This window comes from Saccopteryx leptura, chromosome 1, assembly GCF_036850995.1.
Source record: "Saccopteryx leptura isolate mSacLep1 chromosome 1, mSacLep1_pri_phased_curated, whole genome shotgun sequence".
Lineage (NCBI taxonomy): Eukaryota > Metazoa > Chordata > Mammalia > Chiroptera > Emballonuridae > Saccopteryx > Saccopteryx leptura.
Window position 1 is genome coordinate 15,786,960 of NC_089503.1, and position 26,954 is coordinate 15,813,913.

The 26,954-nt window shown below is 33.5% G+C and overlaps 2 protein-coding genes across 2 annotated transcripts; both read right to left on the bottom strand.

The window, feature by feature from the left end:
* Nucleotides 1-9,020: 9,020 nt before the first annotated feature.
* On the bottom strand, nucleotides 9,021-16,388 carry LOC136387933 (olfactory receptor 8K3-like). The gene is made up of 2 exons (XM_066360038.1): nucleotides 16,372-16,388; nucleotides 9,021-9,974 (listed from the first exon to the last, which is right to left on the bottom strand). The coding sequence occupies exon 2, from the start codon at nucleotides 9,960-9,962 to the stop codon at nucleotides 9,021-9,023; it is 942 nt and encodes a 313-aa protein (XP_066216135.1). The 5' UTR covers nucleotides 9,963-9,974; nucleotides 16,372-16,388.
* A 2,683-nt stretch (nucleotides 16,389-19,071) lies between these two features.
* LOC136388644 (olfactory receptor 5T9-like) lies at nucleotides 19,072-20,040 on the bottom strand. The gene has a single exon (XM_066360467.1). It carries the CDS (start codon nucleotides 20,038-20,040, stop codon nucleotides 19,072-19,074), a length of 969 nt encoding a protein of 322 aa, XP_066216564.1.
* Between the last annotated feature and the right edge of the window lie 6,914 nt (nucleotides 20,041-26,954).

Below are 26,954 nucleotides of genomic sequence, written 5' to 3' on the forward strand. Positions count from 1 at the left end.
CCAGGCCTTTCAGGAAACCTATAATGGGAATAAATATAAAACTAATCAATAAATTTTATGACCAATGACTGAGATTACCATTGTTAGAATTGATGAAAGGCTTAAATCTTTCATTTATGGTTTGTGATTTTAATTGGCTACTCTAATACTTGGCAGCTCAAGTCTCTCTTTTCAAGCTCAGTGAAACTCTTGACAGTTTTTTTTAGATTGGACACCAAAAGCACAAACAACAAAACTAAAAATAGATAAGTTGGACTTTCATAAAAATTATAAAGCAAACTTTATGCACAAAAGGACAGTATAAAATAATTAAAAGGTGACCCACACAAAGTAAAAAATATGCAAATCATATATTTGGCAAGGTTCTAGTATATGCAATATACAAAGGACTCAAAACTCAAAAGACAAAAGGTATACAACCCATGTTTTTAAAAATGCAAAGAGATTTATTATAGAAAATATACATGTGGTTGATAAGCACATGAAAAGTTGTTCAACAACATTAGTCATTAAATAAATATGCATTAAAGTTACAGTGAGATATTATTTTATATCTCCTAGGATACTTATTTCAAAAAATCAAGTATTACAAATGCTGGCAAAGGTGTGAAGAAATTAGAACATTTGAACATCTTTGTAGGTTGTATAAAGTGTTATAATCACTATGAAAACACTTTAAGGATTACTCAATAAGCCAATCGTAGAATTCCCATTATGACCCAGAAAATCCACTCTTAGAGATATACCCTCAAAGTATGAAAAACTTTGGAGGTTTACACAGAAACTTATGTTCAGTAATATTAAGTTAACTTTTATAGCAGCATTATTCATTACAGTCAAAAGTAGAATTAATCCCAAAGTCCATCAACTGGTGTAAAAACATAGCAAACGTGGAGTATTCATACAATAAAATATTAATAAGCCGTAAAAGGAAAGAAATATCGATACATTTTACAACATGGATGAGCCTTTAAAACATTATGCCAAGTGAAAAGGTCACATACTGTAAAATTGAATTCTATGAAATATCCATAGTAAGGAAATTTGTAAAGACAGACACCAGAATATGTGGGGCTTGTTCAGAAACATTGACTTAATTCTCAAGGGACAATATACACTTAGGAGCATTTTGCTAGGAGCTATAAAAAACAATATAACTCTCAGGGAATGAATGAGAATTTAAAAAACTGTCCTCTTTTTAAAATCTATGCTAATAAATACCAGTGTCCTTTATGTGAGAGAATATATATGAGATAGTGAAACACTAAACTCTTTTTAACATAGATTTATTTATGTTTATATTATTTTATATGAAAATTAAAGGTAACCCGGTTTTGAGCTCTTAAATTTGTTTTTACTCAAGATTCTCAAAATATGTAACAAATACAATAGAAAGAGCTTAGCATTGAACCTTCAATATAAAACTTCCCTATGAGTTCAGAGACACTAAATTATTCCGAGGCCTTGTCTCCCTCCCTGCGCTAAATACAGCCTTCAACACTAAAATAAATGATAGTTAAATGAATTCTGCCATGAGAGATCAATAAAATATCCATCAAGATATATATTTAAACACCCCAGTAATTTTTGAGTAGGAGTACAAAAGAGTTTTAGAAAGAGTTATTAAACAAAGAGTGGAAAAGAAATCTTAATTTTTTTAGGCATAATACACATTTCTGATTTATACTTTTGTAGTGACTGTTTTTACTTAAATCTGTATCTATGTGTACTTTAATATGTTTCCCAATCTTCATTAGATGTGCATTTAGTCAGTCAATATACAACATGATAACATTTCAAAGATTCTTCCAAGGCTTGCATGTACTGAGGAGGGGAAGACCTCTAATCAGACATGGTGGGGACGGAGGTGCTAGGTAGCACAATCCATGCTTAAGGATTTCTGGCCTCCCCTCCAGCTAAACGTGGTGACTTTTAAATAACATTAACCCTTTCAATGGCATTTGTAAAGTTGGGATACACGTGGAAAATTTTAAATAGAGAAGTTAAGAGATTTATAAAAATATTGATAAAATTATTTTCATTTAGAGGACACTGGAAAACATGAGTATGTTATTATTTGAGGTTCAATATTCTGAAATACATCCAATTAACTACAAATAACAATATTATATTTGACATGTTGATCAAGGGTTCAAGTTAAAATAAATCTTAAGGTCTGGAGGGGGGAAATTTTTTAATGCCATCTCTCTCTTCAGAGGCTCTATTTTTTTTTACTTATTTGAAGAGTACAAACTTACTATAAATACGTAAAAGTCTGGCTTTCATAAAAAAAATCATAATAAAGATGTTTAGAACATTGAGTAGCCCTGAAACTTCACTTATTCGAGCAGGTTGTTAAAGCTATGGCTGAATCACTGAGGTGGGGTATTAGAAACTAATGGTTAAAATGGGAGATGAGGCCATGAAGAGTCTCTGGAATTCAGAACGAGTCCCAGAAACAAGGTCAGTCTACTCACCTCTACCAAGAAATCTCTCTGTGCTCCCCATGTGGTCCTATCATACAGAATAGAAAGAATTTATGGGTTTCTTTGGCCCTTTGAGATCCTCTCTAAGGAGAAAAGATAGTTTGTTAATTATGCTTAAAGCATTTAAAAGTTTCAAACAAAGCCGATGGGATATCAGCTAATTAGGACATCTACATATTCCCATACAAATAGTTATTTGGGTACTTTTCCTCAGTTCCTCTTGATTAAATCTTTTCTAGTACAACCCAGACATCTGGAGACAAAACATTATTTCTGGAGGAGAGGCATTTTAGTTGTTCTTGCAAGCCTTCATTATCTCCTTTAAAAGGAGTATTGTCTTATGATTTTGTGACTGAGAACATAATGGCGAAATGTTTGAATGATGCTTATTGCAATGTTTTAAAATTTACAAGGGAAAATAAATAGATGTAGCTGCTTTCTCCTTATTTGTGGTATTTTTAACTTATTATTGAAGTTAATATATATTAATATACATATTAACAAGTGCATCATAAATAAATTTTTATACAAAATTAACATATCTATCTAGTCAGAATCCAGATTAAACAGCAGTTATAATTACCAAAATAAATAAAAAATATTATCAGGACTCAAAAAAAAGTATTCATTCTCCTTTCTGTTATGAACTGTCCCCTAACACACACACACAAACACACACACACACACATACACACACACACACAAATAAATAACAACTGTTCTGACTTATAACAGCATAAATTATTTTCACTTATTTTTTTTACTTTATATAAAAGAAATCCTATATCTGTGTGTTTTGTGTGTCTGGCTTCTTACACTTGCTACATTGTCTTAGGTATTTCTAGATCCCATTTTATGAATCTATCACAGATTATTTATCCATTCTATTTTTGAATATTAGAATTGGTTTTAATTGGGAAATTTTGTGATTAGCGATATTATCAACATTCTATGCTTTGAAAATAAATCTTTTCTTCACCTCTTTGGGTATTTATAAAATAATAAAATTTGGATTTATTAAATATAGTCACCTATTGTTTATAAAAATATTGCCCTGATATATCCCAAAATTCCCTGATAATGATAATCAAAAACAATAGCTCTCACATCCTTTTTGTCCACACCAATATTCAATCTACACTGGCTTAATCCTGAATGTATTTTCATTTTAATATAGTCTGCACTAAAATAGCTGAGTCAGAAGATATGCATATTAAGCATTAGTAAATACTACCAAATGGATTTCCAGAGTGGTTTTCCCAACGTGCATTTTCACCAATAATAAAAATAGTAATAATTGCTCAATATCTTGTTGAAATTTAATATTTTCATTATTTTCTTTGTTGCCATTCAGGATGATATACATGGATATCATTATGATTTTAGTTTGCACTATCTTAATGTCAAATGTAATTGAGAACCTTTTCATATATTCAATGATATTCTGATTTTTTTTAAATTGTCATGTCTGTCTTTTGTCATTTTTGTAGTGTATTTCATGTCAACTATTTATTGATTTATAAGAGTTAAAGAGTTACTTTATTTTCCACCTGAGTGCGCTGTTAAATATGTATGTGTGATTATGTAGTTCTGATAAAATGTCTTATGCCACTATGAGAGTTTCACTTTTCACACTATTAATTTTGTTGAGCAGATTTCTTGCATTAGTTCAAGTAATCTATTTTAATCTTATGTAATTATTCCCGTGTGCTCTGTCTAAAATTTTGTACATATTTTGTATGACAAATATGTTCCACTGTTTACCTCTATAATGTTTATTGTTTTTATTTTACATTTAGACCTTTAATAAGGTAGAATTGAAGCTGTACAGAGTTGTATAGGTTAAAGCTGTATAGGTTGTTGTCTAGATACGTTATTCCCCTCAAAATAAATATACAAATTACCTAATAGCTTTATTGAAAAGATTATTCTTTCTCTTATGGAAAATAGTTATGCCTCTATTATAAGTTGAATCACAGTATACGTGTGGATTTATTTTTGGAGTCACAGTTATGTTCCATTGATCAGTCAGTCTGTTCTCAGGAAAATGGTTTTCTTAAATTACTATAACTATTAGCTACAACAACTGGTTGTGTAAATCCAGCAACTTTATTCTCTTTCTTCAAGATCATCTTTGTTGTTTTTTGGTGTTTTTGCCTGTGTGAATAAATTTTATAATTAGCTTTTCAAGTTCTAAAAGAAAAAATAAAAAAGTAAAAAAATATGTATATAAAGGAGAAAGAAGAAAAGGACAGAAGGAAGGAAGGAAGCAAGGTGGGGAGGAGGAAGGAATGAAAGAAGGAAGGAAACATGAAAGAAAAGAGAAAGAGGGTGAAGAGGAGGGAAAGAGAGAGGAAGAGAAGAAGAGAAGAAGGCAGGTAGGAAGGATTTATGTTGGAATTATATTCCCCATATGGATCAATCTAAAGATATTGAACTTTATTACAGTATTGTTTCCCATTCCATGGACATATTTGCTATAAATTTTCACTGATTTATCACTTTTAAATACCGTGTTAAATTTTCATTTATATCATTACTGAGATCTCAGATTTTTTAAATTAAAGTTATTCCCAAATTAGATTTCTTTTTTAATAGTTTCATGTTATCTTTTTTCAATTTTATTTTCTAATATTTGTGGGTAGGATGTAGAAATAAAGTTGTTTTTTCTAAATTTATTTTGAATATAGTAAATTCCCTAAATTTATTAATCCTTTAAATAGTTGTTCATATCATTTACCAAAAATAAAAAAGGCAGTTCATGATTTTCTGTTTATCTTTATACTTTTTATTTTACATTACTATAATGAACCAGCAACAATGTTCAATACATACTGAATATAAAAGCTGACCCTGGGTTTCCTAATTTTGGAGCTAATTTCAGAAAGAAAGTTTTTAATGTTTTAGTTACAGTACAAGTTTTATGTAGGTTTTTAATGTAATGAAATATATACAGAATTATAATATCACACAGAATATTTTCATGACCCTAGAAATCCTGTGTGCTCAACCAATTATGCCTCTCCCCACATATAGGATTTTTAGAGATATTATTTATAACATTGTTTGCTTCTACTCTGCTCTGCTAGACAGAGTATTACAATGTTTGTATTGAATTTTAACACAAATCTATGTTATTTTCCTTTAACTAACAATAATGGTATTTAATTTATGTAATTGGTTTTCCATTGTGAAATCTATCTTGCATTCTTGCTTACACACAGTACTTTTTTTTTTTTAACTCTATCACACATTCTAAACAAAATGAATGTCTTATATGTATAAAGTATCCATATGGTACAAGTCAGTATCATTTATAGTTGTCCTAATACCAGTATAATTTTTAGAAAGTCTGGTGTTTTCAGTTAATATTATAGTCATTCCTGCTTCTCCTCTGTTTTCTCCTCTTTCTCTTCCTCTTCTCTACCTCGTCTTTCTTCTCCTTTTCTTCCTCCTCATTCTCCTTCGCTTTTCCTCCTGCATTTTCTTCTTGCAGTGTTGTGTGAATATATTTTATAAGCATGCCATAACACAGGGTAGGGCAAAAGTAGGTTTGCAGTTGTGTGAAACACAGCTGATTCTTGTATTATTATTTATGATTAACCCTTGTATTATTTTCCATACGAACAACTGTAAACCTACCATAGCCCCAGCCTGTACATTCACCCGTTCTACCTTTGATAGCATTCAACATCTGTGATGACCGCATCTGTGAAACACATTCTGTTTTTATCTGTCAGTGGGCATAATTACTCAGGAATGGAACAGCTCCCTCACAAAAAATATAAATACTAAAATTTATTAATTTCTGCCCTAAGCTTTTCAAAGTTGTTATAACAATTACATTCCCTCAAGCAAGTGAAAGAATTTTAGTTTTCCACATGCTCATCAGCATTTTGAACTATTGTTTAAACTCACTTTTGAATTTTAGCTTTCCGGATGGGCTGTGTAGTGATATCATAGTATTGTCTTAACACATTTATCTAATGATTAATGGTATTTTGCAATTCTCTGTGAATGTTTAGGCTGTTTTGACATCCTTCTTAGTGAAGCATTTCTTCAGGTGTGTTACTCTCTTTTCTCTTCTTTTTCCCCTAGTACATTGACTGTCTAGACACACTAATTTCAGCAGTTAGGCAATTTGTTGTTTTCCTTTGTTTTTACAAATTACAGCTATTAATACTTCATGAAGTGTGTGTGTTTCAAATGTGTTCTCTCAGGATTTTTAAAAATCTCTCCTGTGGTATGTTTGATATTTTGATAAATACAAGTTTTTGTTTTATATAGAGTGCTAGTTACCTATCTTTTATTATTATAATTTCTGTATTTTTTTGAAGAAATTTTTGCTTATCCTAAGTCATGAAGATATTTTACTTTTGTAAGAAAACTTTGTGGTTTTATCTTACACATTTATATTCATGATATATCTCATTTAATCTTACATTTGACACAAGTAAATGACTAAAGTTCATGTTTTATATAGGAAACCTAACTGAATAAGGTCAGTTTACTAAAATCCCTCATTTCCTCATTACATGGCAGAGGAGCTTTTGTTTAAATCAAGTGAAATTACACATGTGAGTCAACTTTTAGACTATTTAGTTTTACTTATTTTATTAGTCTCTCTACTTGCACTGATGACACATATATTAAAAATCTAGTTTTATTAAAGGTATTGACACGTGTAATTGAAAGGACTTTATATTCTTCCTTCTTCTAAAGTTGCCTGGCTAGATCCTTTGCATTTCCACACAAATCTGATATCAACTTGGGTATTAAAAAATATTAATGTTATTTTAATTGTTACTTCATTACAAGCTATAGAAAATTTTAAGGAGGACTGATCCCATCACAACATTTGCTATTCCAAACCAATGGACATGTTATAATGTTACATTTATGTCTTCTTTAACAACTTAGTAAATTTTTTGTAGTTTCTACAAAGAATTCATTAGAATTTTCCTTAAGTATTTTACAGAACTTTTTGTTGTATAATCAATGGGTTAAATTTCTTTATCTGGGCTGTGGCCGGTTGGCTCAGTGGTAGAGCATCGGCCTGGCGTGCGGGGGACCCGGGTTCAATTCCCGGCCAGGGCACATAGGAGAAGTGCCCATTTGCTTCTCCATCCCCCCCCCCCCCCTTCCTCTCTGTCTCTCTCTTCCTCTCCTGCAGCCAAGGCTCCATTGGAGCAAAGATGGCCCGGGCGCTGGGGATGGCTCCTTGGCCTCTGCCCCAGGCGCTAGAGTGGCTCTGGTCGTGGTAGAGCGACGCCCCGGAGGGGCAGAGCATCACCCCCTGGTGGGCAGAGCATTGCCCCTGATGGGCGTGCCGGGTGGATCCTGGTCAGGCGCATGCGGGAGTCTGTCTGACTGTCTCTCCCCGTTTCCAGCTTCAGAAAAATACAAAAAAAAAAGAAAAAAAAATTTCTTTATCTGGTCTTACTAGTATATAAGAAATTGATCTTTTATATGCAGCCTTATATCTACCAACTTGCAAAATTCACTTATTGTTTCTGTTTTAGCTTGAAAATTCTTTTGGATTTTTAAAGTACAAAATTATGTGACTTAAAAATAATGACATGGCCGTGGCCGGTTGGCTCAGCGGTAGAGTGTTGGCCTGGCATGCGGGGGACCCGGGTTCGATTCCCGGCCAGGGCACATAGGAGAAGCGCCCATTTGCTTCTCCATCCCACCCCCCCTTTCTTCCTCTCTGTCTCTCTCTTCCCCTCGCCCAGCCAAGGCTCCATTGGAGCAAAGATGGCCCGGGCGCTGGGGATGGCTCCTTGGCCTCTGCCCCAGGCGCTAGGGTGGCTCTGGTCACGGCAGAGCGACGCCCCAGAGGGGCAGAGCATCGCCCCCTGGTTTGCAGAGCCTCGCCCCTGGTGGGCGTGCCAGGTGGATCCTGGTGGGGCGCATGCGAGAGTCTGTCTGACTGTCTCTCCCCGTTTCCAGCTTCAGAAAAGTACAAAATAAATAAATAAATAAATAATGACACTATTATTTCTGTTTCCCCAGGCATATATGTGTTCACATGTCATATCTCAAAATAAGGCTGAGATCCCACCCAGATAAAGGAAGACAGAGTTAAAGTGTCACAAAGGCAATTTTTTTTATGTATTATTCAGTGCTATATATACTCCCTGCACAAAGAACAATAACTACCATCTTCGATTTATCATTATACCAGTATGATGGGCACAATATATTTTATTAGAAGACACAAAATGTCTTTAAAATAAATTATCTAATAGAGGGCATGTTAAAAAAACTTCCCTTTAATTGTAACATAAGTATTTGGCAATATGAAAACATTTATGGGAACTTCGGCCTCTTACAATAAAACCTTAGGACAAATCAAAGTTGATACCGGAATAATCACCACTACTTGAACACCTACCTATTAGTTGAAAACAAGAAAAATATTTCTAGTTTATCATGCCTTTTCCACATCACTGCTTTCTAAGGCTTATCTTATATCATAAGCAGTTTCTATAACTTAATTCATTGTATATACATTCTACAATATATTGAACTTCACCTGGGGGTTTGGCTCAGATTTTTCCATATCCTATGCAGGGCACCTTTCACTTCTTTGTTCCTCAAGCTGTAGATCAATGGATTCAGCATGGGAATGATCAAAGTGTAGAACACAGAGGCCATTTTATCATTATCAAAGGAATGGCTAGACTTGGGCTGCATATACATGTAGGATAGAGTTGCATACAATATAACCACCACTGTCAGATGAGACCCACAGGTGGAGAACGCCTTCTGCCTGCCCTCCGCAGAGTTCATCCTGAGGATAGACCGAAGGATCAGTATATAGGACACAAGGACTATCAGAAGAGAGGACACCAAATTCAACACTGAAAAGATCAGTATTATCAACTCAATTTCACGTGTGCTTGAGCACAGCAAAGTCAACAAAGGAAGATTTTCGCAATAGAAATGATTAATGACATTATAGCCACAGAAGGGCGAAATGAAAATCTTTATGCTGATTATCAGAGAGAGAAAGGCACTGTAGAGATAGGGAACTGCTACTAGCACCCAGCATACCCTTGGTGACATGATGACTGTGTACAGTAGAGGGTTACAGATGGCCACATAGCGGTCATAAGCCATTGCCGACAGAATGAAAAGTTCACTAATGATGAACAAGATGAAGAAAGCTAGCTGGGTTGCACACCAATTGTAGGAGATGGTTTTTTGTTTAGTTACAATGTTTGCCAACATTTTGGGTCCCACAGTTGTTGAATAACCAACATCAATGAAAGCCAGGTGTCTGAGAAAGAAGTACATGGGTGTTTGAAGCATGGAGTCTATCGTCGAAAGGATGATCATGCCCAAGTTGCTCACCACTGAGATCGTATAAATGAGGAGGAACACCCCGAAAAAGGGCACCTGCAATTCCTGGATGTCTGTAATTCCCATTAAAATAAATTCTTTTAGCACTGTTTGGTTTTGCTTGTCCATTAAGGAAGATTACTGTGGGAAGAACCATCAGAAGAGTCATTAGTTTTCAGGAGCTATCACCTGGTAAACTTTTAGTATGCAAAGCCATTATGTGTAACCCAAATTCAAGGTTTTTAGATGCAGTACTTTAAAATAAGGACCACTCCCATCATTAAACTTAGAATCAAATATATAAACTATTACAACATAACATATAGTAGCCTTAATTTTTGTGTCACATGCTGGTTATTATTATAAGGTGCATACAATCTATGGCCTGTCATCAATGTATTGTTAGAAAAGTTTGGCCTAGAATGGGAATATTGTTCGCAAAAAAAAAATCAAACATTTTTAATTCAAAATTTATGTAATTAGGTAAATATATCACATTTTAGTAGAAATTATAATAAAAAGTAACATAACCTTCTGCTTCTTGACCATGATACTTCAGTGTCAATATCCAAAGAAATCTATTTTTATTTTTTTTTGTAGCAGAGACAGAGAGAGTCAGAGAGAGGGACAGACAGACAGGAAGAGAGAGAAATGAGAAACATCAATTTTTCATTGTGGTTCCTTAGTTGTTCATTGATTGATTTCTCCTATGTGCCTTGACCAGGGGCCACAGCAGACCGAGTGACCCCATGCTCGAGCCAGCGACCTTGGGTTTACTCTGGTGAGCCTTGCTCAAACCAGATGAGCTTGCGCTCAAGCTGGCGACCTCGGGGTCTTGAATCTGGGTCAACTGCATCTCAGTTTGATGCTCTATCCACTGCGCCACCACTTGGTCAGGCCCAAAGAAATCATTATTAACTTATTTACTAGACTTTGATTTGTTTCTCTTCATTATAATAATATTCTCATTCCAGAATTCATGTAACTTTTTTATCCTTTTTTTCTCTTTTAAAAATTTATATTAATTTTAATTTATTGTGTTAACATGAATTCAAGTGTCCCACTCAATTTAACACCCTCACCCCCACCCTCATGTCCCCCATTCTCATCACTTTGTCCCCCTTCTCCTCACTCTCTCCCCCCTTCACTTTGGGATTAGCTGTCCTTTTATCTGTATCTCTGTGTTATGTATATATAATTTCACTAATTCCTTCACCTTCTCTGATCCCATCCCTTCATCCTCCTTCCCTCTGACAGCTGTCCTTCTGTTCCCTGTGACCCTGCCTCTGTCTCTATTCCGTTCCTCAGTTCACTGTGTTCATTAGATTCCACATATAAGTGAGGTCCTATGATATTTTTCTTTCTCTGCCTGGCTTATCTCACTTAGCATAATAGTCTCCAGGTACATCCATGTTCTCACAAAAGGTTAAGATTTCCTTCTCTTTCATGGCCACATAGTATTCCTTTGTCTATATGTACCACAACATTTTTATTCGCTCGTCTATTGATGGTCACTTGGGCTATTTCCAGATCTTGGCTATTGTAAACAATGCTGTAATAAACATGAGGGTGCATTTCTTCTTTTGAATCAGAGATTTGGTATTCATAGAATATCTTCCTAAAAGAGGGATAGCTGGGTCAAAGGGCACTTCCACTTTTAATTTTTTGAGGAATCTCCATACTGTTTTCCACAGTGGCTGCACAAGTCTGCATTCTCACCAGCAGTGCAGGAGGGTTCCTTTTTCTCTGCAGTCTTGTCAGCACTTATTGTGTGTTGTTTTGTTAAAGAGCACCATTCTGACAGGTGTTAGGGGGTATCTCATTGTGGTTTTAATTTGTATTTCTCTGATGATTAATGACATTGAAGGTTTCTTCATATGCCTATTGGCCATCTGTATGTCCTCTTTGGAGAAGTGTCTATTCAGTTCTTTTGCCCATTTTTTAATTGGATTAACTTCCTGGTATTGAGTTTTAGAAGTTCTTTATAAATTTTGATTATTAACCTTTTATCAGATGTATTGGCTAATATGTTCTCCCACTGTGTGGGTTGTCTTTTTATTTTGTTAATGGTGTCTTTTTCTGTGCTAAATACTTTCAGTTTTATATAGTCCCATTTGTCTATTTTGTCCTTATTTCACTTGCCCATGGAGATAAATTGGCAAAAATACTGCTATGAGATATATTGGAGAGTTTACTGCCTGTGTTTTCTTCCAAGATGTTTATGGTTTCATGACTTACATTTAAGTCTTTTATCCATCTTGAGTTTATTTTTGTGAATGGTGCAAGTTGGTGGTCTAGTTCCATTTTTTGCATGTACCTGTCCAATTTTCCCAACACCATTTATTAATGTCTGTCCTTCCTTGTATGCTTTTATCTCCTTTGTCAAATATCAATTGACCATAAAGATGTGGGTTTATTTCTGGGTTTTCTGTTCTGTTCCATTGATCTGTATTCCTGTTCTTATGCCAGTACCAAGCTGTTTTGATTACAATTGCCTTGCAGTATAACTTGATATCAGGAAGTGTGATACCTCCTACTTTATTCTTCATTTTCAAGATTGCTGAAACTATTTATGTTCTTTTTTGGTAAAATGTCTATATTACCCAAAGCAACCTATAATAAATTCAATGCCATTCCTATTAAAATACCAATAGCATACTTCAAAGATACAGAAAAAATATTCATGTGACTTTTTAAAAATTATAATTTTATTTTACTATGCTCTTATATGTTGTATTTTTTAATGTATTGATTTTAGAGAGAGACAGGAACATCGATCTGCTTCTATATGTGCCCTGACCAGGGATCAAACCTGCAACCTCTGCACTTTGGGATGAGGCTCTAACCAACTCCGGTATCGAGCCAGGACAACTTTTATGAGTTTCAACAGTATTTAATAATTTTTACAGTGACAGAAAAGAATTTAGTTACTTTGCAAAAGTGCCTAACATGTTCACCCGAATGCACATAAATAACTTATTTTCTCTAGAAAATAAGTAGGCACTAGTGTGCTGATTTTTGAAGTTCTTGACATTTCTTGTTTCATACTGAATTAGCCCTGAATCTTAAGTTATTTAATTTGAGGAAAAACAATTAGCTGGCATTCCCATATGAGCTTTTTGACCTGAGGACTAATATCTCTGAAACTATGGATTTAATATTCTAGTTGTATTTTTCTAGCTTATTTTGAAACAAGTAAAAAAATCATTAATTTGCTGATATACTTCCCAAAATTATCTGGTAAATACTATGAGTATAATTATCCACAAAAAGAACATCACTCCAGATAATGCCATCTCAAATGCCTCAAGGGCTGAACACAATATTATTACATGGAGTATAAGGGTTGAAAGATAAAAAAATGTAACAGGAAATAAGGGGAAATACATATTGCCTGATTTATTTAAAATATTTAAATTTTACTTGTTTAAATGTATGTGGACAGGACAACTAATTATTTGATCCAGATAAAACCACCTGGACATGACATTGATAGAAATGGAGTATATTTGCTATATTTTAGTTTTAGTACTACTCTTACTGTCTTATTCCACCTTCTATCAAGTGAATTAACACATTTTAATTTAAATATAACATTTTCTCTACCTATAATTTCCTAATTTATTTCCCCTTCCAATTGTTTTTAAAGCAGGTGTTTCCAAACTTTCATGAAAAAAAATCATCTAAATTTGGTGCAAGCTCTTTCAGAGTGAAAATAATGAGCTCTACACTGCATCTCATCCTAGGAGGCCAACAGAATCCTGATTTAATTACACAAACACACACACACAGACACGATATCCATGACTACCATTTCATTTGTATAGATGTAAACATCTTAAATAGTATTAATATATCATTGATATCAATTCTAAAAAATGTATAAAAATACAATTCACTATGATCAAGCAGGGTTGATCAGAAATTTTGCTGAGTGCTTCAGTTTAGGATAAATATCATTTGCCACATTATTAGATTGACTTAGAAAAAAATATTAACATTAGATGAATAAATAGTACTATTTAGGATAGACAAAAAATTAAGAATTAAAATAAAATTTATAAATTGATAAAATATCTTATAAAAACTAGACTAAATTTGCTCTCAAAAGGAAAAAAATTAAAACTTTATTGAGAAACATTATGGAAGTCCTAAATAAATTGGTATAAATGCTATATGTTCCTGGATTGCACTAGTCAGTGTTATAAAATTATCAATTCTGCTTACGTTACTTGATTGACTCAAGGGCTTTTCAATCAAAAGCTCATTAGGGGATTTGTAGAATTTTACATTGGTTTAAAATGTATAGATAAAATATGTATTATAAAGAATAACAGGATAATTTTGAAAAGACCTTCCATATCTGATATTAAACCATATGAAAGTACAGTTTTATGTACTATAAAATTATGTAAATTGGACAGTGATGGGAAAATACTCTAATGAATCAAAATAGAGAACTCAAAATAAAACAATAAAAAAGATTGTATCGAAGTGTGGTGTATGACAGGATTGGCATTTAGGACAGGACGTTGAGACAAAAATCGTCTTTTCAATAAATAGAGCTAGAGAAAATGACCACCTCCATAGAAGATGATGAAACTAGATGTTCAGTTTCAAATAAAAATCAATCCTACACTGATCAAACTTAATGTCAGAAGAAAATATTTAAACTCTTACAGCCTTAAAAACTAGAAGTTCTGAATGCCACTAAGTAAACATAAGTTTCAAGAAAATCAGAATAGACATTCAAAATGTATTTGGCAGATTAAATCAGCTGCACAAAAATTATTCTATTCAAAAATATACTCACAATATTAACAAAATATTTACCAAAATGTAAAAATAATCACTCAGAAAGAATCAAACAAGAAAAATGGCAAAGTATAATGCCATAGCTATCAAGTTCTAACTAAAGAAAAGAAGATTTCACAGCAGTCTGTGTGGTTTGACAAACCTCTTCATGTGAACATTTGCCTTATTTTACAAATCCCTGGAGGCTTCCTGAAGCTCCGCTGAGTTGATATCTTTATCTGACCTGCTCCCCACCACTCCTGCTCAAGCACTCATTAGAAAAAACACAGGGAAACTGAGCAACAAGCCTGACCTTTTTCCGAAGGAAGCACAGCTTTTTTCTGAGTTGCACCAGACTTGGGGACTAGAGCTGATGCTGGTGCATTTCCTTCTTTGCAAATGCAAACACCAATCTCAACTAAGTTTTCTATAAAATTGAGCAAATATCCTCTACTAAGATAAATGTGTTGGTCAAATTGAGAATGTTGTATTACTAATCAAAAAAGAGAGAGAAAGAAAAAAGAAAGATTACAAAAAAGAAAAAATCTTGAAGAGTTAATTCTAAAAATATTTCAGGCTCAGCAGTCCTTGGGTAAGTTAACATCAGCAGCAATATGCACACATATTATTTTACAATTATCAAAAAGGGCAAACACCATATTCCTCTCATCCAACACAGCTAATAAGGCTACAGCTTTTATATATCTTTCTCTTTCTTATAGTGTAAAATACACTGCATTGCCTCAATAAGAGAGCACTAACTCTGCAATTATTTTGCATTTGTGAAGGATGTGAAGTAAATCTTTCCTAACTACACCTTTGAAATCTGACAATATATGCTGCCTGACTAATCTTACTTAGCAAATAGCAACATTTTGTAATTTAGAATGCGCAGTATTATAAGTACCAACTATGGGATTCAAAGCCAATCCCCAAATCACTATTTCGTGTCTTTCCATAGTGGTTGAAGATTTTAAAAACTGCACTTTGTAGAGCTATATCTCATTATGCTAAATTGTCAAACGTGTTCACAAAATTCTGTGGACTGAGTAACATGATGTGTGTTGTACTTGCAACAGAAAACTGAGACTTGTGGAAAGGTATAGAAGGTCACCTATCCTCTTTCTAGTCTTCAAAAAATAATTCTCCTTATTAACTTGTGATATTGTAACTTATAACATAGAACAACAGATGAAGAAGAAAACTTTCCTTAATGCATATAATAGTAAGGGAATACATTACGAGGGAGAAAAGGGAATAACCAAGCCTAGCACTCTGAAATGTTTAAGGAGAACTAACTTCACCAATCCTGACAGCAAGACATTTAAAGTATTCGATTTGAGGCATAGACACTCACTTAGCATCCATAACTCTGACCTGACCATCAGCATCTTCGCTTAGACAACATTCGAGATGAAACTTTCAAAACATTTTGCTCTTTCTTCAGAAAAAAAGCAATCATTTTTTGGTTCAGAAAATATATTTATGGTTTAGAATTTCAGTATAAATATAGAAATCATAACAAATAGAAATGAGGACACTTACTACCCTCAAAGAACATAGTATAGTGGTGAAAACATATCATTACTCCAGAAAACATAGTCATAACAAGAAGTTATTGATATGTGTGGTGTAATGTAATGAGTCTGGCATTGGTGATTAACATATCCAAAAATTAAATTAAAGAATAAAAAATTTTCACTGGGCTAACCTAGTAATCAGACAATCAGTGCCATCTACTCACCTAAAATAAGAAATGAGTTCTTCAACCTTGTGATCATAAACCTAACCGAAGCCAGAAGAATTTATAATTGTCTCTCCCCTTTGAGTCACTCCCCTGGGTTCTTGATTGCAATTTTTTGGTTATTCCCAAAGCATCGGAGAATGAGAAATTATGCCATGGTCTTTGCTAATTACCCAGGGTAACTTTTTTTTTTTTTTATTGAGGAAATGTTTTTTTATTTACAATTTACCTGCTTTTCTTTGTTATTATCTTTTCTTTATTCTGCATCCACTCAAATATCTGGATGCAAATATATTATAAACTACTTCAACATTCAGCATTTTCCACAATGCATTCTCCTCAAGTTTTATGTCTGAGGATGAAGACAGCACTCTTTACACATGTCCTATGGTGTTTTAAAAGATTTATTAAAAAAATTAAAAATATGTGTGTAACTCTTATTTTTTATATTAATTGACTACATTGAGTTAATAATACCCTAATTCCACACTTATAACCATTCTCATTTATTATTTCCTGTGTTCAACTTCCCTCCCCCACCAGGACCTGCCTCTACATTAGTTGATTCATGTCCTTAAGAAGAATTAGTGTTCTAAAATAAATATGACGGCTGCTTTAATGTGCTCATATGTTGTTATAGAACTCATTTTGTACCTAAAGTTTCACTCAACTGTATGTTCTGAAAATACATTCATTTACTACATACACATCAATATTTGTCTGACTTCTGTTTAATAAAATTATTATAATCTGGGTCTAACCTCATTTAATATGTTTGTTTTTATAGTAATAGGTATTTAATAAGGGAGCAGCTCTTGACTTCAGCATGAATGAATTTGCCTTCTTTCACTCAACACAAGATATCTGGGTTCCTCCATGTACTAGAATGTATCAACGGTATTATCCCTATTAGATGGTTAAGTAGTATCCCATTTTATGGATGTATTACAATTCGTTATTCATTCTCTGTTTGATGGATAGTTGGGTTGCTTTTAGCTTTGAAATACAGTGAAGATAGCCATTCTAAAAATTGGAGCCAAGATCTTTGTGTTCATCTATGTTTTCATTTTTCTTGGGTAAATGGCAGAATGACATGGCAGAGTCATGTGGTAAGTGTATGTTTTACTTCAAAAGAAACTGTCAGATTTGCTAAAGTAACTGCACCACTTGAATTTCCACCAGAAATGTGTGAGAGTTCCAGTTGTTCTGTATCCTCAATGACCACTTTATATTTTCAGTTATTATCATATTTTTAAACTTTACTCATTATAATAGGTATATGGAATCACGGTGTTGTTTTAAGTGGCGTTTCTTTCCCTAACATAACATTTAACGCTATTTTTATGGATGTATTAACCATCTGTGTATCTTCTGTGGTGAAATGTTTGTTCAAGTTTATGCCCATTTATTATTGTCCCTTTTAATATTTTGTGTTAGAGTTCTTCATATATTCTATATACAAGTTCTTTATTTAATAGCAATTTAGCAAATAGTCTGTACAAGTCTGTATTTTGTGTGTTTTTTTTGTTTTTAATTCGTAAAGATGGGTTGGAGCTCGGGTGTGAGAGGAGCCCAATCTGCCAGCCAAAGTACCGGCTCTCAGACTTGTGTTTGTCTTTTTACATTTGTTGAGTGTAAGAATAATCTTTGTGAATGCTAGTGCATAGTCTCTGTATTATGTAAGGAATTAAAGAATGGGATTTTATTCACACTCTGGATAAAATAATAAAACAGAGAGAAAAGTACCCTCCCAAATCAGCATAGTATCGACACCAGAAATTTAAACACATCTGTGGCCTCCGAACTACACATTACTGCCAAGTTATAGATCTGAGGATGAAGCTCAGTGCTTTGAACTGAAATCTAAACCAATGATTGCATGAAACGTGGTGTGGGCTATGATTTCGCTAACCAATTGGGTTACTTGTTGAAGGCAGTCAGGAATGGTTATAAAGTCACTAATAATTGTGAATGTTAGAACTTATCTGATTTGAGTAATATGATATGAAAGTCTATACTATACATTTTAAAGCAAAGATTAAGTGCATCAATGACTGTGTGTAAAAACATATGTATTATATACCAATATTCAAATGTGGATATTCTGACCTCAGAATGTGACTATATCTGGTGATAGAGTCTTTGTAAAAATAATTGAATTAAAATGAGGTCTTTAGTTTGGCCCTTAATCCAATACGACTGCTGTCTTTATAGAAAGAGATAAGACACAGAAATACTCAGAGAAATGAAAATGTGAAGATAGAGGTTGAAGATGGCTATCTACAAGAGAAGAAAATAAGGCCTCAGAAGAAATCAGCCTTGCCTTTAACTTGACCTAAGATTTCTAGATTCTGGAATAGTGAAAAATTAATAGCTGTTGCTTGAGCCAACAGGATGTGGTGCTTTGCTATGGCGACCCTGACAAACAAATGCAACAGATAACAGCATGCATGCGTGCGTGTGTGTATCTGAGAACAAAATGAGTGACACAAATGCATGACACTGTTTTCCTGCATGTGTGCAAATTGCACAGGTAGAAGTATGCCTATAATCCTCATATAACAATATCTAAGACAAATACAAAGACACAAATACACTAAGACAAAACATTTTTATTATGACTTCTTGATATGGAGACAACAACAAACATCCTTCTTAAATTTTTAAAAATGTAATGCATAGTGTAAAAATATACTTTATTCATACACCCATTTTCTCAAACATTCTTTTCATTGCCTCTTTCACATCCCTGTTCCTCAAACTGTAGATGATGGGGTTCAGCATGGGAATCACGATGGTGTAAAATGTCGACACTATCATGTCATGGTCCAAGGCGTAGCTGGAAGTCGGCCTCACATACATGAAGAGGATGGTCCCATGATAAATCGACACTCCAGTTAGGTGAGAGCCGCAGGTGGAAAAGACTTTTCTCCTCCCTTCAGCAGAATGCATGCTCAGAATGGCCAACAGAATGAACCCGTAGGAGATCAGGACAATCAGGATAGTGACCACCTCAATAGAGCCCACAAAGTAGAAGAGCAGAAGCTGGTTTGCGTGCGTGTCAGAACAAGAAATAGCAAGGAGAGGAGGGATGTCACAAAAGACATGTCTGATTTCATTGGACGCACAGAAGGATAAGCTAAAAGTAGCCACGGTGTGTATAGAAGCATGCAAAATGCCACCGACATAGGAAGCAAGGATGAGTGACAGATAGACTCTGGGTGACATGCTAACTGAATACAGGAGAGGGTTGTAGATTGCCACATAGCGATCATATGCCATTGCGGCCAAGAGGAAGCATTCTGTGGTCCCAAAAGTAACAAAGAGAAACATTTGTGCTATACAGCCAAGATAAGAAATAGTTTTATTCTCGTTCAGGAAATTGACCAACATCTTAGGAGTGACAACTGAAGAATAACAGGCATCCAAGAATGATAGCACACTAAGAAAATAGTACATAGGGTTGTGGAGCCGAGAATCTCTAGTGATTAATAAAAGCATTCCCAAATTCCCTATCAGAGTAAAAAGATAGATTGATAGAAACAGTAAAAATAGAAAGACTTGCACCTTAAAATTATCTGTGAAGCCCACTAATATAAACACAGTGACTTCAGTCACATTTTTCACCTGAATCCTGTGTAAATCTAAGTCTGATGTCAAGTGTGACATTTTTAATTTTATTTACAGGTTTTAAAGCATTAGTTTTGTAAATAATATCTACCCTATTACATCCTGTTTTTTGTTCCTTAGAAGGAAATATTAAAATCCTTGGCAGTGAGGCAATAGGCAATGATGAAGAAGCTGGGCCCAGTGACTGCATTCCCCTGTTAGATTAAAGAAACGTGCATCGAATGATTGGCTAAATTTATCATGTTAAAAAAAGTCAATTCATGTCAAATAATTTCCAATTTATTTTATGTTAAATATACTATTAATCGGTTTCATGTCCCATCATCTTAAAATTCACAGAGATAAATGAATATAGGAATTTTAGCCCCAAAACATTATATATAAACATTATATATATATATATACATACATACACACACACACACACAACTGAATACTAATTCTAGATTTTTTACAGTGGTCATGAAATGCCTTTTCTTAATGTCTACAATTGTTAAAATGAAAGCAAACACACTTATATCACAAGATTGTGTATACAGGAGAACTGCATTTAAATGAGAAAAACTATATTTATTTTTAAATTGATCCCAGATAACTATTAAATAGGATAAGTTAGACTTATGTCTCAACTTTTTGTATGGAGTAACTTTTTTCAACCAAACCATTGTGTGTGTGTGTTTGCACATATCATGTATATGTGTATGATTTGTAGCTAGTATCTCTTTCCACTACTGCTTCTAGAACACTGGTGAACAAACAGCAGATATTATTCCCCAGGTGGATGCATCTTATATGCAAACTATAATAAAGCATTCATTTCACTTTGCTTTCCAGTGTTCTTTTCAGATACCCCGTCACCAATTGTTCAGTTCGGCCTGCAGCATTTATTATACTGTTAATGTTTTTCCATATCTAATTTAATGCCAATGTAAGAATTTCTTTTGTTTTTAAACATACTCATTATCCTTGCAAAGTATGTGGGTGTTTTTTTTAACACACATATGTCAAATATAAGTCATGGTAATTTCTTTAACATATATAATTTCTGAAGGGTCACTAAAATGATTATAAAAGAAAATTACCCGATAATAGAATATAAAATTTATAGAAGCTATTGTTAAAAGAGTAAAATTACATTAGGAGCCACAGAGCATTGTTTTATTTCTGATATATTTCCCTACAACTTCAGACTGTTTCTCATTTAGTGAAGTAGGAAAAACAGGAAACCATATAAAAAACAGTTGAAGAGTCATCTGTATTTCGCCTGAAAGTCTTCAAGGTTTAAACGAAAAGAAACATTGCATCTACCATACTTAGGAACAGGGTTTCAGGACTGTGGTTCTTGATTTTCCTTCAAGGTCAGAGACTGAAGGAGTGAAAAATTTGCAATGCATAAGAAAAGGGACATGCCAATGATTTATATTTGTGACATGAAACACACGGCATGTTTGTCATATTGAGATGTCTACACACCAAATAGAAATGAGAACATTAGCCTAAAACTCTTCTAGAAAAAGGGAAAAAGCTACATGTCTCTATTTCTCAAGAAAGGTCTGTCCCGATTCATGTGGAAGGCTTTAAATAAAGAGAATAAATAGCTTTTTAAATATGAGAATTCCAACAATCCTCCCCATAAAGTGCTCATTTAATTCTTAAAGAATGCTAAAGTAGCCTGACCAGGCGGTGGCGCAGTGGATAGAGCGTCAGACTGGGATGCAGAGGACCCAGGTTCGAGACTCCGAGGTCGCCAGCTTGAGCGCCAGCTCATCTGGTTTGAGTAAAAAACCCACCAGCTTGAACCCAAGGTCGCTGGCTCCAGCAAAGGGTTACTCAGTCTGCTGAAGGCCGTGGTCCAGGCATATATAAGAAAGCAACCAATGAACAACTAAGGTGTTGCAACGTGCAATGAAAAACTGATGATTGATGCTTCTCGTCTTTCTCTGTTCCTGTCTGTCTGTCCCTGTCTATCCCTCTCTCTGATTCTCTCTCTGTCTCTGTAAAAAAAAAAAAAAAAAAAAAAGAATGCTAAAGTAAAGAATTTAAGCTAATTTCAACTTCTGTGCAAATACAGGTAACTCACAGTACTCTTTAGAACACACACATAAAAATGTCCTACAATAATTTTCAGTTTAGTTTGAATGGTGACATTAATAAAAAAAACAAAGCAAGCAATTAATAATATACATATTAATTAATATTTTATTTTGGCACCATGATGAATTTATTTCTGTTTAAAAATTTTCTCATTCTTCTCTCTGTCCCACTATTCTCTGTCTCTGTCAGTCTCTGTCTCTGTCTCTCTCTCATTTATGGCTTATATGCAAAAAATAGTTATGAAAGAGATTCAGGAACAAAACAGGAATTAAGCTGATCAAAAGAATCACATTGAAAACAACAAAAAATACGCAAGCAACTTTAGAAAAATATACCAATGTGTAATCTACTAAAGGTATCCCTTACAAAATACATGCTGTCTGTTCTATTCAGAAGAAATTTTCAGCAATGTTACAATTCTAACATTTACTTAATAATGTGTCTGAGATAATACACTTGTGGAAGGTTGAGAACATTAAATTTTTACTCTAAAACCCTGTATTAAAATCTGAGCTTGAGCACCTAGAGACAGTGTAACCTTGAAAAAGTCACTTTAGCTTTCCAAAACAAAGAGTAACTAAGCATCACCAAATTTTTAGGCATATATTGTTCAACAACATGAACATGGAGTAATTTTAAAGTGCTTATTTATGACATGTATTAAAATACTTATTAAGGTGTTTGAATTATGTATAAAGGATACATTCATATGAAATATGACTTTCAATTTTGATTTAACTACAAAATATAAATAAAAAGGTATGAAATGAGTTTTTCTACAAAGTAATGAGCAATAAATGTGCACCAAACTATTCTTCTTTTAGTTATATGTATGTTTGTTACATGACTATGACAATTAAGATATCTTTAAATACTCTCCTCATGAGATTATACCCAGTGAATCCCAATATTCTACGGTATCAAGAACCTTAAAAAAAGAACTTTAAAAATGCATTTCTGTCATTGCATTTTGAGAGGCTGTTACAGTAAAATTATAACGTGTTTTCTTAAATTCTTCTGATATTTTTGACGTAATTTTCTTATAACTTTCGATTTCTCTGACTTTATTCGTAGTTCAATTAGGTGGTTTTAGAATGAAGGCATATTTGAATTCAAACTGTGTCCCATTGAATCAATTATCTGCTTCACTCTGGGGAACTGGAGGGATGATGGAACAAATGTATGGGGTTTATCTATTTCACTGAAGATGCTCTTCAAACAGGCATTTCAGTCAACTAATATAGGACACTGTAACTAATTGTGATTATATGGAACTAATTTCACTTTAAGAGACAGGAGTTAAAAGACAAATATTAGATTTCAAAATTTAACAAAACACGCTCATTCTGGAACATTAAAATCAAATGAGTTCCTCCATCCTCGTTACAATCAGAAAACATAAAGCACCACCCCTGAGAATAGTAACACAAACACTAAGCTTGAAACAAAGGAGAGCTATGATAGCAGCTACAACATATTATTAAGTAGCTACTGGTGTTAGAAATTTTGTGTACATTATTTTATGTAATCTATATGGCAACCTGCAAACTAATTCAGTGTCCTTTTATAGATGGGAGAACTGAGAACCAGCCTGACACATAACTTGACTAAGGTCACATAGTAACTAACAGAGCCAGGATTCATTCCAGGTTTCTCTGTCTCTAAACTAAGCTCTTTGCACTTGACCATATCACAGACTCATTCTGATATGCCATAAATTTGGAAATGTCATCTCCTAGAAACAACACAAAATAACATCCTCATGTATCTGAATTCATTTACGAAGCCACGAACTTAAGTAGACCATTATATACTAAAAAAAAATAATAAAGTAGCTTCTAGATCAACTAGCTGCTTAGTAAAACACATTTAAAATTCTTTGATAGGCATTCATGAGAAAAAAATATGATTTCAAAATGGCATATAACCTACGGTCAGTTACTTTTCTCTTCATTTAATAATTTTCTAAAATTTGAAATATAGGCCCTTTTCTACTACCTTTATTCTGTTATCTTCAATCCAGGAAATTAAATGAAGTTTATAATTTACAAATATATTGACCAAATTACATTGAGTCTTTCTCGTTATCTCTGCCATTTCCTTGGAATTCTCTTATTCAATTTTTAATTTAACTCTACTTAACTAGAAATTTATATTTCATATTTAAATATTAAAGTATATAATCTAGTTTGAGATTCAAGATTGCAACATCTAATATTTCTTAAAGTGATGAAAAACCTTTCCTTTTACCTGTGAAAATGTAGTCCTCACTCAATTAAGATATGTTCTGAATACTAACCATTTGGACTTTTATACCAAGTTCTCAATCTCTTCTTGAAGTCCACAGGGATACTAAAAAAAAAAATCACTAATTCTCTTATGGGACTCACTAAGTAACTAGATGACTTATTTTTTTTTTGTAGTAAATAAGAAAATGATTCTGGAGCAATAAACAATATGATAAAAATGATTACCTGAATGTATTTTGGCCTCTGGCATAAAATTATACTTCAATGGAAAATGAATTTGAGCAAGACTTGAAAAGAAATTTAATGATTCAGAGCATAAACCTCACTCTGACACCAAATAGCTATGTGCAATGGCTTGCTAACTTAAATTCTCTGAAATCCAGTTTCCTTTTTCCTGCTTCCTTCTCTTAAAATCTTGTCACCATATACATAATGAAATAATCTAAAAGTATAATCTATGATAAAATTTATAGAAATTTAACAAAGATTACTATCCTTATTTAAATTTTAATATAGCACACTTCTAATTGGTATGAGAGCTACAGATAAACTCATTACATATTTAATAGAGGAGATAAGATATGAAAACATGAACAGGAATAACAACAGCAGAGATGGGACAGTGTACACATAATGATAACATTATATGTAACAGAACACAATATCCATCAAAATCCCAGAGGTATGTTTTAAAAAGTAAAACAAAAAATTTATCAGATTTCTGTGGAACCACAAAAGACCCCAAAGAGCCAAAACAATCTTGAGAAAAAAAGAACAAAGCCAGAGGTATCACACTCCCTGACTTTAAATTATACTACAAAGCAACAATAATTAAAACAGAATTGTATTGACAGAAAAATAGGCACAGAGACCAGTGGAACAGAATGGAGAACTCAGATATAAACCTAAATGTATACAGGCAAATAATTTTTGACAATGGATCCTAAAACATACAACAGAGAAAAGAAAGACTCTCCAATAAATGGTGCTGGAAATATTGAAAAGCCTCATGCAAAAGAGTGAAACTAGGCTGTAGTTTGTCCTTGTTTACAAAAATTAACTCAAAATATATCAAAGACCTAAATATATAGGACCTGAAAATAAATGACATAAGTGAAAACATTGGTACTAAACTTATGAATCTTGGTCTTAAAAACAACTTTATTAATATGACCCCAAAGGCAAGGGAAGTAAAGACAAAAATAAATAAATGGGATTACATCAAACTGAAAAGCTTCTTTCTGAACAGCAAAAGAAAATGCCAACACGCAAAAAGGCAACCAGCTAAATGGGAGAATACATTTGCAAATGACAGCTTCAACCAAAATATATAATATCCAAAATATATAAAGAACTCATACAACTCAACACCAAACAAAAAATCCAATTAAAAATGGACAGAGGACCTGAGCAGATACCTCTCCCAAGAAGACAGTACTTTCTGAGTCCTACATCTTTCAGAAGCTTCTTCCCTGTTGAAACCTTACCTTCTCAGTGTACCTGCCTACTCAATGGATATTCTTCTCAGCATTTTTTCCCTCCTGGTGAAGCCCTATCCTTTCTGAAGGGAGTATGTGTTGCATACTTCTGAGATCCTCTGTGGACTATAATACTACATTAGTCTCTCACTGTCCTTTTCTGACACTCCTGTTGAGCCTGGATAAGGCTGGGAAGCTTCTGAAAAACTGAAGAAAAATAACATTTGACTGAGCCTCCCAGTCTACCACTGTTAAATTTTTCTAGATGCGGCATTTTTTAAAGAAGTAAAACCAAAGAAAAAGTGATCAGATTTGGGTGGAAACACAAAAGACCTGTTTTGTCCTAGATGCACTGTGCATATGTTTGTTGTTTGTGTGTCTATTGATTAATCAGTAGACGTTTTTATTTAATTCGAGTAAACTAAAGATAGTATTTAGGATTCACAAAATAACATGATTTATACAGTCTTACAGAGTTTACACTTTTAATGTTTTCTTCACATTCCTGTCATTTTGGGGGGTTTTCTTATTAATTTGAATAATAATCTTCCAATAAGCTCAAATACACACTTTATTCATTTAAACAGTCCATTTTCTGTATTTGTGATTCTGTTTCTATTTTGGGTTTTAAAATTAATTTTTCATTAGATTTCACATAAAAGTAAAAATCATATAGTATTTGTCTTTCTCTGACTGGATTATTTCACTTAGCATAATACTCTTCGGGTCCATCCATGCTGTCGCAAAAGGTTAGATTTCTTGTTTTTTTTATGGCAGAGTAGTATTCCATTGTGTAAATGTACCACAGGGGGTTGCGACCAGGTAGAAGAAGGTAAAGGGGGAATAAATGAGGGTTGAAAGAGACTTGACTTTAGATGGGGACACACAATACAATATACAGATGATGCATTATAGAATTGCACACTTGAAACCTATACAACTTTATAAACTCATGCTACCCCAATAAAATCAATAAAATTTTTAAGTCCGTTTTTCTTGAGGCTTCATTTTAAACCAGAGACCAAAAAGCTTTATCCATTTCATAAATATCAATGTGTAATACATTATTCCAAAACCACTTACTTTTTTGTTAGTGAGTAAATCATCATGTTTCTATTTTAAACCGGGAGGT

Excerpts from the sequence above, each read along its gene's own strand:
- LOC136387933 (XM_066360038.1), bottom strand. The coding sequence starts at position 9,962 with ATGGACAAGCAAAACCAAACAGTGCTAAAAGAATTTATTTTAATGGGA.
- LOC136388644 (XM_066360467.1), bottom strand. The coding sequence starts at position 20,040 with ATGTCACACTTGACATCAGACTTAGATTTACACAGGATTCAGGTGAAA.